The sequence below is a fragment of the Gekko japonicus genome, unplaced genomic scaffold (assembly GCF_001447785.1).
Source record: "Gekko japonicus isolate JY-2015 unplaced genomic scaffold, Gekko_japonicus_V1.1 scaffold677, whole genome shotgun sequence".
NCBI classification, from domain to species: domain Eukaryota; kingdom Metazoa; phylum Chordata; class Lepidosauria; order Squamata; family Gekkonidae; genus Gekko; species Gekko japonicus.
This window is the reverse complement of record NW_015159730.1, coordinates 301,936-319,989: the sequence shown is the minus strand read 5'-3', so window position 1 is coordinate 319,989 and position 18,054 is coordinate 301,936. Positions and strand designations below refer to the sequence as shown.

At 47.9% G+C, this 18,054-nt stretch overlaps 1 protein-coding gene across 1 annotated transcript in view; it reads left to right on the top strand.

Annotated features, from left to right (window-relative positions):
- Positions 1-1,929: 1,929 nt before the first annotated feature.
- MYBBP1A (MYB binding protein (P160) 1a) overlaps positions 1,930-18,054 on the top strand; it is a 78,374-nt gene continuing 62,249 nt past the window's right edge. The window contains exons 1-11 of the mRNA XM_015428536.1: positions 1,930-2,157; positions 5,654-5,752; positions 6,678-6,761; positions 8,897-8,971; positions 9,673-9,780; positions 10,813-11,000; positions 12,108-12,275; positions 13,391-13,508; positions 13,735-14,024; positions 15,590-15,706; positions 16,938-17,063. Coding sequence (XP_015284022.1) covers positions 1,975-2,157; positions 5,654-5,752; positions 6,678-6,761; positions 8,897-8,971; positions 9,673-9,780; positions 10,813-11,000; positions 12,108-12,275; positions 13,391-13,508; positions 13,735-14,024; positions 15,590-15,706; positions 16,938-17,063 — 1,556 coding nt within the window. The 5' untranslated portion in view covers positions 1,930-1,974. The remainder of the gene's footprint in view (positions 2,158-5,653; positions 5,753-6,677; positions 6,762-8,896; positions 8,972-9,672; positions 9,781-10,812; positions 11,001-12,107; positions 12,276-13,390; positions 13,509-13,734; positions 14,025-15,589; positions 15,707-16,937; positions 17,064-18,054) is intronic.

The window sequence follows — 18,054 nt, the reverse complement described above, 5'->3', positions numbered from 1 at the left end:
CCAGAGTGTGTTCAACTTCATGTTCGTTGCATTGATAACACTAACCATCTCACCCTTCTTCTTTTACCTTCAATCTTTCCCAGCATCAGGGTTGTCGTGTACTAAGGATGAGTCAACCCTAAACTAGCCCTGGGGTCGGGTTGAGCTTGCGTCCACACAACAATAGTTGGCTAGGATTCTAGAATGGACCAATAGAGAAACAATGTAATGTAAATAGCCTATCCTTGGGAGTGGGAATGTTTGGGGTGTGGTTTTTTGCATGCTTAAAAACCAGGCTTCTGCCTGGGATTTTTTCTTCCTTGTCCTTGCTGAACTCACTAATAAAGTAGAGCTGATCACTGTACTTGGGGTCTGTTCATCCATGGAACCCACTATTTAACAAGGGTCTTCTCCAGTGAGTGCTTTCTTCTCATTTGGTGGTCAAAGTATTTGAGCTTCACCTTCAGTATCTGGCCTTCTAGGGAACAGTCAGGGTTGATTTCCTTTAGGATTTGAGCTCCTTGCAGTCCAAGGGACTCTCAATAGTCTTCTACAGCACCATAATTCGAAAGCTTCTATTCTTCAGCGCTCGGCCTTTCTTATGGTCCAACTCTCGCAGCCATATATTACTACTGGGAATACCATCGCTTTGACACACGGACTTTTGTTGGCAGGGTGATGGCTCTACTTTTTATTATGCCGTCTAGGTTTGCCATAGCTTTCCTCCCAAGGGGCAGACTTCCTTTAATTTCATGGCTGCAATCACCATCTGCAGTGATCTTGGATCCCAGGAACATGGAGTCTGTCACTGCTTCCATGACTTCCCCTTCTATTTGCCAAGGAGTGATGAAAGCGCATACCCTGCCACAAATTTTGTTAGTCTTTAAGGTGCTACTAGCCTCTTGCTCTTTTATATTGGATTTTTATGGTCGGTGAACACCAGCGACATTCATCTAGGGTTGCCAGGTCTGGGTTGGAAAATACCTGGAGACTTTGGGGGTGGATCCAGGAGAGGGCGAGGTTTGGGGAGGGGAGGGGCCTCAGCATGGTAGGATGCCACAGAGTCCACCCTTCAAAGCAGCCATTTTCTCCCGGGGAGCTGATCTCTGTCAGCTGGCAATCAGTTGTAAAAGCGGGAGATCCCCAGGCCCCACCTGGAGGCCCGCAACCCTACGTCCATCTTTCCTCTGCACTAGCTGCAAAAAGATCTCGGGTTGCAAAGACGTGAGCTTTGCGTCAGGCAAGAGCATGCTGCAGTGTTCCCTCTAAGCTGAGTTGTTGTGAGCTAGCTCACAGTTTTTTAGCCTCCGGCTCACACATTTTTGTCTTCGCTCAGGAAGGAGGGCTCCAGAGCAAACTCATTTATGCAGTGGCCAAATCGCTGGCTCACAACTTTAATGCCGGCAGCTCACAAAGTGGAATTTTTGCTCACAAGACTTCACGGCTTAGAGGGAACATTGGCTGCAATAAGTGTGTTCGTGGTAGTCTTTAAAATGCCCCTGGACTGCTCTTGATTATTTTGCTACCAGCCAATGTCCCCTCTAAGTTGAGTTAGTGTGAGCTAGCTCACCGTTTTTTAGCCTCTGGCTCACCCATTTTTGTCTTCGCTCAGGCAGGATGGCTCCAGTGCAAACTAATTTATGCAACTGCCAATTCACTCGCTCGCAACTTTAATGCCAGTAGCTCACAAAGTAGAATTTTTGCTCACAAGACTCCACAGCTTAGAGGGAACACTGACCACACCACCGACTAACGCGGCTGCTGCCTCTCTGGAGTTGCAAAACTCCTCCACCGAATTCCGGACCCGGCGTGTCAACGCTGGGAGCTCCCACTTGGGGCAGCCGAGGGTTGATGCCGAGAAGGGTCGCGCTTCCAGCTCTGGATGGCCGGGGGAGGCTCTTGACCCGGAAGGGGAGGATCGCCTATCAGCTACTGCGGCGAGGAGTCACGTCGCGGCCTCGTCCCCACGTGCGTTGTGGCAGCGCCGTTTCCAGCATGGCCGGAGATAGCAGCGGCAGCCGCCCCGGCCAGGTGGAGGCTCCGATTTCGCACCCGGGCAGGCTCCTGGGGCAGAATCGGAAATTCTTGGACTTCTTCTGGGACATCGCGAAGCCCCAGCAGGAGATCCGCCTGGCGGCCACCGAGGGCTTGATCCGCTACTTGCAGGAGAACCAGAAGGTGAGAGGCGGCTGAAGTCCTGCGAAATGGACAGTGCGCGGTTGCTTTTTAAAAAAAAAGAAACTGTCGCTAGGCTTTACTTCTTCGTATAGGTTTTCCTCGGTGCTTGGAATGCACTCTGAGCATGCTTAGGTGAACGGTAATGTTTAGCAAACGCTTTTGGCACTCTTTAAGAACAGAACTCTGGAGTTACAGATCAGGTTCCGGGGTCGAATAGATGCGGATGGAGTCCTAGAATGGTGTTACTGAGTTTTAGGTTCTCATGTTTTACATTGGTTGGGTTTAGTACACTGGGGTCTACATTTTTCATGAGGCCCCCCCCCATTGAAAACAATGGAGGATTACTGGAGACACCTTGTTCAGGGGCCCATAGAAATGGACCCCTTTGGCTCAATCGACTTGAAATTTGGGGGTTATTTAAAGAACAGATACTAGTAGCTGCCCCACAGTTTTAGTGCCAGTACCTTTAAAAACACCCTTCAGCCCCCTGGAAAGATTCCCAAATATTTCACACACACTAGCTAACACACTTTCAATCCACTTCCAATGCACTTTTACACCTGGGTTTTACAGTGTCGCTGTAAGTGGATTGAAATGGTGTTATTGAATAGAATATAGTTTTTTTAAAAAAAGTGAATGCACACACACACGGAATGTGGTGGGGGCTACAAGCATAAAGGTAAAGGTAAATGTTTCCCTTGCTCGAAAGCCAGTCGAATCCAACTCTAGGGTTGCGGTGCTCATCTCCGTTTCAAAGCCGAAGAGCCAGCGCTGTCCGAAGACGTTTCCGTGGTCATGTGGCCGGCATGACTAAACACCAAGGCGCACGGAACGCTGTTACCTTCCCACCAAAGTGGTACCTATTTATCTACTTGCGATTTCTTGCAAACGGTCGCTGAAGTGGATTGAAATGGTGTTATTCAGCAAGTGTGAAAGCGCAGACTGTGTTTTTCAGTCTTCAGCTGGATTTGAGTCTGGTAGCCCCTTAGAGACAAACAAGATTGTCCGAGCATAAGCTTTCAAGAGTCAGAGCTTCCTTTGTCAGATATAAAGGGAACTTTGCCCCTCCAAAGCTTATATCCCCTAAATCTTGTTGGTTTCTAAGGTGCTACTGGACTCGACTGCAGCCCAGCCCGGCCACCTTCTAAAACCTGTCAGGCTAGACAGCAGGTGTTTAGGTTGGTAGGAATGTGCATCTCAGCTCTTTTAATTGGTGGGGAGGGAATCTTGTGGGTTGGGATTTGAGTCCACCGTTAATACATCATATTTGGGCCGTGAGGTTCTTTGAGCAGGGTGCACTGCTGCCTCCTTGCAAAGCTGTGAGGTGGTGTGGCCTGAATTAGTTGGCTTTTCGATTTAATGTTGTTGTATCTTTTCCACTATGGGGGGAATGCACATGGTGCGTTGTTTTGTGTAAGTTAACACTGCTGTAAATGTTATGTGATTCATGGTATCGTAACGGATGGTCCTTGATTCTAGGGCTCTATTAGCATCTCTGCATATTTCTCTTCTAGTATTCTTTCTCTGTTTTGTTCAGGAGACTTGCAGAGGGCAACCCCACCCATAACAGCACAGGAACAGCTTTGCTGGAGACCAGCAGTCCATCTGGTCCAGAATCCTGTTTCACACAGTGGCCAAACAATTCCTCTGGAGGTCTGGCAAGCCGGGCATGAAGGCTTGATATTCCCTTGATATTGGATCCTAGTGCTAGGATTCAGAGGTTGACTGCCTCTAGGTGCGGAGATTCCCTGTAGTCACCATGGCTAGTTGTCACGGATGGACCTCTCTTGCCTGCATCTATCTAACCCCCTTTTAAAGCCATCTATGCCCATGGCCATCACTGCCTCCACGGACAGTGGATTCAAGTACTCACCGAGTAAAGAAGTATTATCTTTTGTCGGTCCTGTAACTGTTGCCCATCGACTTCCTTGGGTGCTCTCAAGTGCTAATATTATGGGAGAGGGAGAAAAAGGTCTCTCTATCCACCATCTTCATGCGTAATTTTATAAACAGCTATCCATCTCTTAGCCTTCTTTTTTCTAAACTAAAAAGTCACAAACTCTCCATCCTTTCCTCATGGGAAAGGTGCTTAAACCCCTTGATCATCTTGGTACTTTTCCCAGCTCGGCAATATCCTTTTTGAGAAATGGTTATCAGAACTGGGCCCAGTATCGCTAATGTGACCACACTGTGGCTCTGTGCAAGGGCATCACAATATTTTTCATTTTATTCTCAGTCCCTTTGCTGATCGTCCCTAATATGAAATTTGCCTTCTGTACTGTAGTTGCACACTGGGTTGATATTTTCTTTTCTTTTCTTTTTTAAGCTCCCGGAGGGGAGTTTTTTTATTGATTTTTTAAACACTACAAAAACTAGAACAGAAAAAAGGGAAAGGGAAAGCTACATATAAGGGAGAAAGTAAAGAACCCACTACTAACTAAAAACCCAAGAGAGGAGATCTCCAACTAGCTTTTGATACTTCATTCAGACTTTTCATCTTTGTACTTCTTATGAACTGTGTCAATCTTTTAACCCTTTTAACCACCCCCAATTACATTTAATTGCCCAATAACAGTGCCCCCCATCATCCCCTAGAACCAAAGTTCTCAAAGGCACAATTCAGAGTCCTTCAGCCTTTACTTCTTCTTCTCTCTCTTCCGCAGTTTGTAGGAACTTTTCGGGGCTGATGCCCCCTGCTCAGACAAAGAGTCCTGGGTTGATATTTTCAATGACCTATCTGCTATAACCCCAAGATCTCTTTCACTCTTTGTCTCCAACGATTCAGAATCCATGAACATACATTTAAAGTTAGATTTTTTTTTGTTCCAGTGTGCATCACCTGGCACTTGCTCAGTTTCAGTAGATCCTCCTGTAGGTCTTCATAACGCACTTTGCTTTTTACTGCCCTAACTTGGTGTCGTATACGAACTTGGTTACTATGCTGCTTACCCCCAATTCCAAATCCTTTATAAATCAGTTAAATAGTACCAGCCGTGATACTGATTCTTGTGGGACATCATTGTTTACTTCCCTCTATTGAGAGAACTGCCCATTTATTCCTACTCTCTGTTTCCTATTGCTAACCAATTTTTGATCTGTAAGAGGACCCATCATCTTATTTTACAATCGCTAACCTCACTCAGGAGTCTTTGTGGAGGTACCGAGTCAAAAGCCTTTTGGAAGTCCAAGTATATAATGTCCACTGGATCTCCCTTATCTATATGCTTGGTAGCCTGTTCAAAGACTCTGAAAGGTTGGTAAGGCATGACTTCCCTTTGCAGAAGCCATGCTGATTTTCACTCAGCGGGTATTGTTCCTCGATATGCTTAACAATCCTCTCTTTCATAACAGGTTCTACTTATTTTCCTGGAGCAGATGTTAGGCTAACTGGTCTGTAATTCCCTGGCTCCCTTCTGGATCTCTTTTTGGACACTGGTGTGATGTTAATTGCTTCCCAGTTATTTGGCTTCTGACTTAGCAGCTTTTCTTCTTTTAGGATGATGATGTGTTGAAATACACATTGAAACGCCTGACTGATGGATTGGCAGCCACTCGAGAGGCATCCCGGCCAGGTTTCAGTCTGGCACTGGCTCAGGTTGGTGTTCTTCACTGGAATTTTTTGACCCAGGATAGGGAGCTGTTGTAGGGTAGTGGCTAAAAGACTTTACTGCAGGAAACCCGTTCTCTCTCAGTCATGGCTTATTGTGCAAAAAAATTGAGATCCATAGAAATCATGTGGATCTCAGGATCTGGCATGGCTCATGTAAGTTGTCAAAAGATTGTCGTTTAATAATTGTGATAAGAACTGAAATACCTAGGTCTGTGGTAGAGAACTAAAGAGTCGTGCTGTGGCATAGTATCCTGGACTTTGCCCAGGGCCCAGAGAGTGCCGCATTCAAATCCACGCTCTTGCTAGGAAGCTTACTGGGCTGGCCCATAGCTACAGTGGGGCTATTGGGGGTTCCGCCCTTTCCTTAAAGGGCCAGCCCACAAGATCTTTTTGGGAAGAATGGGGGCGTGGTGCACACGGACCCCCCCCCCCGCTTCTTCTCAAAAGCATTTAAAAGGATCCTTTACATTCTTTTGAGAAGAAGTGGGGGGTAGCGCGGGCCCCTCTCCCTCCCTCCCTGCAAGATTTAAACGGCCCTCCAGCTGATCACCGGGCCATGTGCTCCCCGCCGATCAGCGGAAGGGCCCTTTAAATCTTGCAGGAGGGGAGGGAGCGGGGTGGCTACCGGTGGTCAGGCTTGGGGGCAGATTGGAGCAGACATACAAACAATGGCAGCCCCACCAACCCCACCAGGAAAAGTTTTGCCCCACAAGCCACAAAATTCTGGCTATGGGCCTGTTACTGGGTGATCTCGGGTCATCTCTCAGCCTAGCTCATCTCAAAAAGTTGTAGGGTAGTTTTTTTGTTTAAAATCCATATCGGAGTTCCTTTTTGTGATTCCATTTGCGTTTCTTTTCTTAAAAGGGGTGTGTGGCAGAGCACTGGATGTGAGTTTTGTTTTCTCTTCCAGGTGTTGCAAGTGTTCGAAGAGATCCCATTGCTCAAAGTCCTGGAACAGATCAAAGAAAAACACGATCTTGGCAGAATAAAGAAAGTAAGTTTTCCGTGTCCCATTTGTGGTTGTGATGGACCGTTGTGAGATGCTTTGAAGCACATTGGTTCCAAACAAGCGCTGGAGCTGAATGCGCCATAGACCAAACAGCCTTAAAAACAAAAACCCTGAAGTTGCCAACTTTTTAAACTGGCCACTGGACCTATACCTTTGAACAGCAGTTTAACACTGATAGTAACTTTGATCTCCATGCCTTGAAAAATGTTGCTTTTTTTAAAAATAGTTTATTTACGTATTTTCCAAAAACAAAAATTTCAAACACAAATTCTTAATACAAAGTATCCTTTGGAGATTCTTTACACATTTGCTTCCATCCATCTGTCTAATTTCTGCCATCTTTTTTTAAACAGAGTTTCATCTTTTGCCAACAATATCATATTTAGTTTATCCGTTTCTTTGATTTCCATAATTTTTGTAATTAACTCTTCTCTATCTGGATTTTTTTCTGATTTCCAGCATTTCGCTAAGAGAATTCTAGAACTAGTGAGAATATACAATATCACACACAAATCGTTATATTTTATCCCATCTGGTAAGATATTAAGGAGATATACTTCTGGGTCTAGCTTTAAATCTATTTCTACTATTTCTGCTATTAGTTTCTGTATCGCTTTCCAAAACGTTGCTGATTTCTGCACATCAAACCACCGCTAAAGGCTCAAGAGCAGCCTGGGCTGTCTGATGACAGCCCCAATCAGCAGAGGAGCGAGGCAGAACAATAGGAGGTGGTGTGGAGCTTTGCCAGCCTTGCGTGCAACATAAGGGAGGGGTTTGGGACCTTTTCCTCTTTCAGATATTCAAACAGTTCTTAAACTGGTGTGTGTTTTCAGTGGCAGCCGGGAACATACCTGCTTGCCCAAATGCAAGGGGTTGTTATTAATACATGGAAGTACAGGCTTGCAACAACTTGCAAACCGGGTATGGTGGCCTATCAGGGACTCAATACGCTGACGTGCCCTGCTGTGATTGCACGAACGAGCAGATAAACACATAGCAGGCCTCCCTCTGTGGTGGGTGGGTCATGTTTGGCCCGGGGTGGCATTACAGAATGTGCAGGTATGTGCCAAGAGATATTGAAAGGGCCTCTGTGTGTGTGTGTGTGTGTGTGTGTTTGTGCTTGCGAGCCTGGAAGTCATGGTGACTTAGAGGTGGCTTAATTGCCTGCCTCTGCATCCCTGCCCTGGTATTCCTTAGAGGCTTCCTTTCCAAGTACTTGCCGGGATCGGCCCAGCTTAGCTTCTGAGATCTGAAGAGATCGGGCTTGCCTGGGCTATCGAGGTCAGGGCCTTGATGGCATTCTTGACCTGCTCTCTGGCCATGAAAAGCAGATCAAGCCCTGGGGGAAGGGAGAAGATCAGAGCTACTGTGCCGGGGAAGGGGGAGAGAACTCTCGCTCCCCCTCAGCTGCTTTAAGTCACAGTATAGTATAGAGGATGAGTACATGTGCTTTGCCTTTTTCTTCCCTTAAGTAAGGTAAAGGTCAAGGTTCCCTTGCTCGAAAGCCAGTCGAATCCGACTCTAGGGTGCTCATCTCCGTTTCCAAGCCGAAGAGCCAGCGCTGTCCGAAGACGTTTCCGTGGTCATGTGGCCGGCATGACTAAACACCAAGGGGCACGGAACGCCGTTACGTTCCCACCAAAGTGGTACCTATTTATCGACTTGCAATTTCTTGCTTTCGAACTGCTAGGTTGGCAGGAGCTGGAACTAGAGACGGGAGCTCACTCCGTCATGCGGCAACCCGGGTCTCGAACTGCTGAACTACGGACCTTCCACAGCCTGCAGTTCAGCGTCTGAACCACTTGAGCCACCGCAGCTCCTTTCTTCCCTTACCAGTGCTTAAAAGTAGCCTGAGATGTGGGTCGTTTTGACGCCAAAAAACTTGTGCAAGAAGGAAAGGCCAACCGTCTGCCTTTCCCGGCAAGGATTGCTCACCCCTTCCCCCGGAAGCTGGTTTTGGGAGGCCAAGTAACGTATCGGAAGTTCCAGTCTTAATGCTGCACGTGCTGTCCTTCTGAAAGATCTGTAAAGCGGGTATCAGAAGTCATGAGTGCGAGAGGCAGTCTCGTGACCTTTCTCTCATAGAAGATCTCTGTGGTGCTGATTTTCTGTCGTTTCAGAAACTCTTCAGAAATGCTGTGTTTGGCAACTTCTTCGGTGTCCTGGCTCTGTTCCAATCAGGACGGCTGGCGAAGGTAATGGAAACACAAGAATGGTGTTTCAGGGCTCTGTGTTTGAATTCTGTGCCAGGTAATAGGAAACTATCAGCCTGTACAAATGTATACAAAGGAGAGAGATCAAAACCCCCAAAAGGGAGCAGGGAGAGAGAAAGACATTTGAGGCCATGAGGGGAAACCGTGCTGTCTGGTAGCTGTTAAGATGGAAGCCAGCAAGTATTGCTGACTGGAATAAATTGGATGGTTCCAGATACAAAACTGAACTGCAGGTGCACAAAAGGGTTACTGCGACAGAGAGGTGAGACTATGCTGTGCTCTCCATGTGAAAGGCAGCCGTAATTTGGACTCTGCTCTCCTGCTAATCAAAAGATGCAGGCCCTCCATTAGGCGGAGGCGAAGGAAAACACCTTGGACGTTTTACTCAGCTTCCTGCTGCCTCTGAAGTATCACACCTAGGCCATGCTTTTAGGCTGCCTTCCTCAGTGAGGTCTAGAAGCTTCCTTTTTTAAAAAAACGCAGAGACTGAAACTGAATTTCATCCTGTCTTCTGAATTCTGCACTCGACTGAGGAAAGATGGGGGTGGGTTGCTCAGAATATACACAATCTTGTTCGATGGGTTTAAATCCTTTGGGGGAGAGGGTGAGGAGAGGAGCGAATGGTGGGCTAGGGTCTCCAGAAGGGAGCTCCCCCCTTGAAGTTTCTCCTCTCTCGTTTTTAGGACTTAAAGGCTCTCCTGGGGTGCGTGCAACTGCTTCAGAGCCTTTCTGAGCATCACGCGCACCTGAAAGATCTCCCCAGGAGGACGTTGGCTGACATTGTCTCTGAGGTAAGCCTGTGACACGGCTTCATGCTGCTCAGTTTTGAGCAGCCGTGGCTCTCCAAAGGCTCAGGCGGAGGAAGAGCTTTCCCACTCAGTTAGGAAGAACAGTTTGTTCTATGTAGGGCCACTGGGGTCACCAGCCTCCAGGTGGTGGCTGGAGATCTCCCGCTATTACAACTGATCTCCAGGTGACAGAGATCAGTTCCCCTGGAGAAAATGGCTGCTTTGGAAGGTGGACTCTGTGGCATTAGACCCCACTGAAGTGCTTTCCCTCCTCAAGTACCATTACCCCAAATCTCCCAAGTATTTCCCAACCCGGAGCTGGCACCCCTAAGGGCCGTGGAAGCCCCATTGGTCTCACTGGCAACGCAACAAGCTTTGTTAGCTGAGAGGAAATGTATTGATTCATGCCAGCATTTTATCTTCTCTTCCTCCGACCCCCAAAATAAAGAAGCCTAGAGCCATAGAGTTGGAAGGGACCTCCAGGGGTCCAACTCCCTGCACAGTGCAGGAAATTCACAATTACCTTCCCCCCACACCCCCGGTGACCCTCACCCCATGACCAGAAGATGGCAAAAAACCCGCCTCAGGATCTCTGTCCAAACCGACCTGGGAGAATTATGTATGCTGCCGTGAACTAAGAGGAAGTGTGGGATAAAATTGTATGAAGAGGAAGAGATTGGATTTATACCCCGCCCTTCACTACCCAAAGGTGTCTCAGAGCGGCTTACAAACTCCTGTGAGGTAGGCGGGGCTGAGAGAGCTCTTGACAGAAACTGCTCTTTTTCAAGAACAGCTCTTATCAGAACTACGGCTTACCTAAGGTCATCCAGCCGGTGCAAGTGGAGGAGTGGGGAATCAAACCCGGTTCTCACAGATTAGAGTCCGTGCACTTAACCACTACATCAAACTGGCTCTAAATACGTAGGCATAGCTGGAAACTCTTTCCAGTTTCCCCTGCAGGCACTTGTGTGACTCCATTGTTCTCGCCAGCCTGCCGCCATTTTGTTTGTCCAAGTTTCTCTCCGGTCCTTTTAGATTCCAGAAGGTGTGTTTGAAGTCCTCTTCAGTGCCCTGGAGGATGACCTCACATCCGCTTTCAGCACTCCAGGGCAGCTATACCTCTTGCTTGTGGGCATCCAGAAGTTCCCAGGAGTTCTCTACCCAGAAAAGCTGAAGGAACTGCTGGGAACAGACACCGTCATCACAGCAGAAAACATTCCCAAGTAAGTTGAGGAGACGGAGTCCACCGTCTTTGTCCTGCTCTTCCCCTTAGGAGCTCAGAGCTATCTCACGGCTTCTCCTCTCCTCCATCTTATCTTCACATGGACCAGAGGTCATTTCGGGGGGGATCGTGGGGGATCGCCTGCCCCCCGGGTGAGGTACGGGGGGCGGGGCACATGACGAAGCCCCGCCCCCTGCTTCTGGCCACCCCGCTTCCGGCCCTCATTCAGCCAGGAGGAGGCAGGAGAAGAGGGAGGGTAAGTTGCTTCCTCCCTGCCTCTCCCCACCCCTGCCTGCCTGGGGCCAGGGAGGGCCTTCGCGGGGCTTCCTTGCACTCCCGCCGGCCTTGCAGGTCCACCGCCGGGCCCCTCATGGGGCTCGGCAGTGGAGCGGCAAGGCCGGCAGCAGCGGCCGGGACCATTGGGGGCGGGGTGTGTGGCCTTATGACACACTTCCGGTGATGTCAGGGGGGGTGGCCTTATGACACACTTCCGGTGATGTCAGGGGGTGTGGCATATGCTAATGAGTTATGCTAATGAGTCCCCCTAGCTCTTTTTCTACGAAATGACCCCTGACATGGACCATGTGAAATAGATTAGAGTGAGAGGGAATGACTGCCCTGTCAGGCCACCCAGTGGGTGCGGAAATTGAACTTGTGTCTCCCCAATTCTAATCTGACTCTCTAACTATACCACATGGGGGTCGGCCACAGAACAGAATGTTTAAAGACCGTACTGTCCATAGGAACCTGTCTTGCTTATGCTTATGTGTTCAAATGACTCCGGTTGATGGGTTTGACTTTTTTTTTTAATGACGGGGGGCTCAAATTAGTGTACATGGTTATTCTGTCTTCTCCTTTGTCCTCACAACAGCCCTTTGAGGTAGGTTAGCCTAAGAGTTTATGGGCCTCCTCAGTACTAGTTTCAGATTCTAACCACTGCGTGACTTTTAAGTTATTGTAACCTGTCCCGAGAGGAGGAGGGATGGATATGATCCCTTTAATAAATGATTTGCACATTTCCAATTCTGCCTCGAGCCCATTTTCTCAGGGGACCCTGGAGCTGATTTTTAATTTATTTCCATGTCAACCTTTTGCTCTTCCCCTCCAGGCTGGTGGAGGTTTTGAAAATGGCTGTGAAGTCCGAAAAGAAGGACCGAACGCTGCCGAGTGTTGGGCTGGACTTGATGAAAGTTGCCTTGAGGGAAGGTTCCTTCGAGCTGTTCTGGAAAGAAGTCGTTGAGAACGGGCTGCTCAAAGATAACAACGGAGCGTGCAGGTTTGCTGCGACACCTTCCTGGTGTTTCTCTCTGAAAGGGTCTTTCTTTTCAGCTGTTTCTTTATCTTTCCGCTTCTCGAACTGCATTCCAGGGAACTCTGCAGATCTTCAGGCGTTGATGCTTCCCTGCCCACTGCTAATGTCTTCTCTCTGTCTGTGTACTCATGGAGGAAGTAGTGGGTTGGATCCAGAAGAAAAGTTCTCAGAAGGAGGTCTCCTCCTCCCCCAGGTGGCCAATTTGGTGAAGTGGTTAAGTGCGCAGACTCTAATCTGGGAGAACCAGGTTTGATTCCCCACTCCTCCACTTGCACCTGGCTGGATGACCTTGGGCAAGCCATAGCTCTGGCACAGCTGTTCTTGAAAAAGAGCAGTTTCTGTCGGAGCTCTCTCAGCCCCACCTACCTCACAGGGTGTCTGTTGTAGGGAGGGAAAAGGAAAGGAGTTTGTAAGCCACTCTGAGACTCCTGTGTAGTGAAGGGCGAGCTAAATATCACTAGCAAACAGATATCATTGGACAAATATTATCAATATCTGCTTTTACTGCTTTTGTTGTTATTTTTGACAGCCATTTAATAATGTTAATAAAAAGCAAATTTGCATATTTACAAGCAAAAACATGTAATATTTGTTCATGTCTTGCGGCTCTCAAACATTTGACATTTATTCTGTGTGGCTCTTATGTCAATCAGTTTTGGCCAACCCTGCACTAGAGGTTGCCAGAAGTCAGCTTGACTTGATGGCAAAGAAAGCAAAAGAGAGAGAGAGAGCCCTGTGAACAAAATGTACTGAAGCAGTGCAGGGGCTGGATAGAACTGGGTCGGATAATCTTTTCCTTCCTTCTCTGCTGTTGCAAGCCACCAGTGGAAGAAGGGGAGGAAGGCAATTTTAGAAAGATACTTGGATAAAAGGGTTAGAAACTGTCGAGGAGGAGAGGATGTGGTCCCCGTTTGGAAGAAAGGCAGGGCACAAGTAAAGAAACCAATCAATGAGAACAGGGTTCTGTTGATCAACTTAAATTCAAACTGAGCTCAAGGTTCCTGTGTATCTGCTGCCATGCTTTCTTTTTGGCGCTGTGTTGGGCTACTTTCTGAGCCTCGCATCTTATACTCCCACAGTTACATGTGCTATCGGCTGCTGGGCAGTGCTCTTCCACTCCTGTCTCTTGGCCAGCTGAAGATGATTCTTCGAGGGGAGGTCATGCGACAGTATGGGACTCACGTGGTGTGCACTCAGGTAAGGGAATGCAACAAGATTGGGGCTGTGTTGTGGCGGACGACGGTTTGATCAAACCCCAATTGGTTATGACCTCTGCGCATAACTAGGGATTTCAGACCAAGGTTTGCAGCTGATTTGTTTAACCGTGGTTGGTGTTCATGGTGAGATCTTCTTACCTGGTGGGGACACACCATGCAGATCCTCCCTTTTTCTACCATGCTTCTCTCTCGCCTGTTTGTTTCAGCTACCTGACAGGTTCAAGTTTGCCCCTGAGATGGAAGCCTACGTCAGTGCATTCCTGGAGGGTTGTCCCGATGCTGAGAAGCAGCTGGCGGTGATGGTCGGCTTCTCCACCCTCACCAACCAAGGGCATCCCGTCGTGCCGACCTTCTGGAAAGTGGTGAGGCACCTGCTTCCCACGGCCTTGCTGAAATACATCAGTTGGCTTAAGGACATGTTCCTGGACCCGGATCTAGACTCCTGCTTGGATTTTGCCACCAAGCGGCAGAAGCAGAACGAGAAGCAAAGCCATGCGTGAGTTTCTCTTGCGATGAAGGGTTCGGCATGCATTAGGCAGCAGTGCCCTGGTTCAGCCACCACTAGCTTTATTTATTGAATGAATGAGTGTCTTTGTGGTCTGCTTCTCGGCCAGATTGGCTCCAAAAGAGGCTTGCAGTGAAAATCCACTGCAATAAATATGTGGGATAGCATGCTGGGGGCGGGGATGTTTACTGCCTACTAACTATACCCTCCACCCCGAGGAGAGGCTGTGTGACGTCCTGCTTATTGGGGAGACTGTTTCTCCTTTAAACCACACTCTGTGTACATGAACTTAGTAGATTTCTGCTGCCACCAGGAATTAAAAATTCCTACTCTATTTGGTAGAATGACCTAGTGTCTGGGCGCTTCAGAGGACTATGTGGTCCCGAGGAAGGACTGTACTGATTGCTAGGATAAGTTTCAACAAATAATGATTTATTTATAAAAGAACAAAATAAGTTTCTGGGTATTTTTGAACTGATGTTGAAGAAAGAAAATATAACTGACAAAGCTTGGCGTCACACACAGTCTCTCAAACACCAAAACTCCACTCTGACAGGCTTATCTCTCTCATATATAACCACACAGGCTGAACTCTTGCTCATAGCCACACAGGCTATATGCTTCCTCTGCCATACAGACTTTTACACACTCTTCACACTTGTCTCTTCAAGAACACAGAATCACCTCATAGACATCTCTCCTCCCACACTCTCAGTTGTCCACCAATCACATCACACTTGTCTCCCTCTGTCACTCTCCTTACATTACTGCAGTCACACTAAACATTTAAAGAAATATACACACCAAAAATGGAATCATTACAGGCTGTTTTTAGAATCTCTAGCCATTGCCATATATGTGGGAGGCCACAGTTGGAGTGAGGCTGCCCTCTGGGCCACACCTCGTCTCCTGCTGCCCTCTGGGCCACACCTGTCCCTCCAGCCATGCCCCTGGGTTGTTGTCCTCCCCCTCTTGCCTCAGTGCAAGAAAGGAGGGGCTTAGCAGCACCCTCAGGCCCGCCTCCTGGTGTCTTCTTCGCCAGGTTTCTGTGTGCACCTGGAAGTCATGGTGACCTCTGGTGACTGAGCTTTACTGGGGGCCTGGAGGATATTGAGAGAGGTGGCTGAATAAAGCCTGCCCCTTTCCTGGGCTATTCAGGTCAGGGCTTCCCCAGGTTTCTTATGCAGCCCCAAGGGAGTCATGCTGCAAGTTGGAAACCTAGTGTTAAAAATCTTAACACTGTTATAGTCCATTCTCCAATGTTGCAAGACTTTTTAAAAAAACAACCAAGCTCCAATCAGGGCCAAGGCAAGCATCTGCTTTGTAGCCCACCTCTTGGACAGAAAAAAAAAATTCCCAAGGCAGCTGTCACTTAAAATCAGTTGAAAACAGCAAAATGCACAGGAGTGTAACAGGGTGAACCAAAAGGAGCAATGACTCAAGGAAAAAGCCCTATCCAGGACAAAGCCCTCACACTGCATGCCCAAATGCAAAATGAATTTCTTTCAAAACTGCTAACCATGCCAGTTTCCCCCCCCCCCCTCCTGTTGAGGCAGAGAGAAGAGTGAGCACAGCATCACGCGACTGAGGAAATGGATCATTGCCCGGCTGGCTGGGATAGTTGAAAACCCGCAAATAAAGAAAGAAGAAGAGTTTGTGATGGATGTTGCCAGGTAAGAAAAGCAAGAGGTCCATGAATCTGCTTGTGCCACCCTTTGATTCGGTTCTTACGTACAGTAGCCAAAATGGCCGTCCCCGGGAGCTGGAGTGTCACAGTGTTCCTATGACTGAGGGAACAGCCATGGCTGCCTAGCAACCGTGGCCCAGCATCCTTCTGGGGTTGAAATATGGCTTCAGCGAGTGGCTGTGCTTTTTCAGACCTCTTGTCTCTTTCCTTCCTAACCTATAACAGCAGTATGGGCTCCCTGTGAACTATTTGCTCAGGGGCTGCACCATTCCCTGGCTTGTATTGCAGGGAAGCCTACTGCCACTTCCTTTGCCGACGGGCTCCCTTAGTTGCTGCTTTTAGAGCAGGCCGTGATTTGGTCTTGATTCACTATAGCCCCCCTTGGGCTCTTTTGTTCAGCTCTGCCAAAGCTGTGATGCATGTGTAGATTTCAGACAAAATGTAGACGTACATCACAGTCACTGGACAGCAGTGTTGGGGGAGTGGCGGCAAGGCTCTGCATTTTTCACTGCTCCTGACAGGAGTGAGGCTCTGATCGCCTTGCCCCTTCCCTAGGCTGTGGGGACAGACAAACAGAGAGAAGGAATAACACTGTATGTAGGGGAGACTGGCAGTACACAAAATCTACACTGCAATTACAAGTTAAACCAAGCCACCACACATTGCACAGCCTTTTGTTGTGGGTCCCCTCTTGTCTCCTACTAAGTTGGGAGGAGGATTTCACTAGGCCCGTGCTTTCCCCTGTTTTGTGATTGGATGTAGATGCGTTCTAGAATTTTCTTTGCAATTCCAAAATGGTTTCATGCCGACTGCGTTTGGTTTCCTTTAGCAGTCTCAGAATTCAAGTAGCTTTCAGGGTTTATCTAACGTGTAAGAAGTGGGTTTTCATACTTCATCTTTGCAGAAGTGTGTTACCTGATCGTAATGCTTTTTCATTGTATCACTGCACCATTCTGATGGACCGACTTGGAGACATTTTTTAGCACGTGCTTTTTAAAAGTGTTGGGTTGCCTTGTGGTAACTTTCGTACAGTCTAGAAACCTCTGTCAAGACTCGCCCCAATCTTTTTCTGTTTTATTTGGTTCAAAGAATGAGGGCCAGAAACTCATTTTCAAATGGAACTTAATATTCTTGGAACGGAGTTTTCCATCTTTTCTGAAGATGATTTTCTGATGGCTGCTTGTGTTAAGATGTTGTGGTCTTTCTGGTTCTTCCAGGTTTTGCTTCTTCCATGCTTTTTTTGAGGCTAAGAAGCCAACCTCTGAAATCCCTGAGGCTGAAGCTGTTCCATCGGTGCTTCTGAAGGAACCATCTCGCTCGGCAGCTGCAAATTCATTTTTCAGGTATCCACGTTGCCTTTCTTCAGCTTGGCTAGGAGGACAGAATTGGACTTTAGCCTGAAGGACGTGCAGGGGATTGGGGTTAGAGCTGGGGGTTAGCTGGACTGGGGGGTTAGCACAGTAGCCAAATCCGTGGCTGATTTCCTGCAGCTGAGTCAGACCAAAGGTGGCCTTGAGCTCCATGTGCAGACAGAATTAAACTATAGATGGGCATTTAGGCAAGACATGGGGTCTTACCTAACATCGGTAGAGCATCTGCTTTGCATCCAGAAGGTCCTAGGTTCAATCCCCAGCACCTTCAGCTAAAAGGCTTTCAAGTAGCAGTGCCGGGAAAGATCTTTCTCTGCCTGAACCCCTGGAGAGCCCCTGCCATTCCAAATAAGTAATGCTGAACCTGATGAACAAATGGTTTGACTCTGTACAACACATCATCATAGGACTAAATTAAGCCACGTTACTCTCCCAGGTTTAATTCCTGAGCAGTGTTCCCTCTAAGCTGAGTTCGTGTGAGCTAGCTCACAGTTTTTTTAGCCTCTGGCTCACACATCTTTGTCTTGGCTCAGGAAAGAGGGCTCCAGAGCAAACTAATCTATGCAAGTAGCCAAATTGTTCTCTCACAACTAAAACGCCAGTAGCTCACAAAGCAGAATTTTTGCTCAGAAGACTCCACAGCTTAGAGGGAGGCATTGTTCCTGACATCTCCATTTAAAGGATCTTGGGGAACCGTAAAGAACTTTCTCTGCCTGAGAACCAAGGGAGGCAGTACTGGGCTTGATGAACCAACATCCCAGGTTAGTTTACGTTCGCTTTAAATGTCGGGAAGGCCCATAGAATTCAGAGCTAAAGCGTATCTTTGGCTTTCCACATCTGGACTTTGACCAGCCTGCTTTGCTAGTTACGGCACAGGGACTCCTGGCTACTGTAGGTGGTGTCCGTCAGGATAAGACCCAAGACCTCTTGTGTGAGACAGGAGAAAAATAAAATCACAACTCTG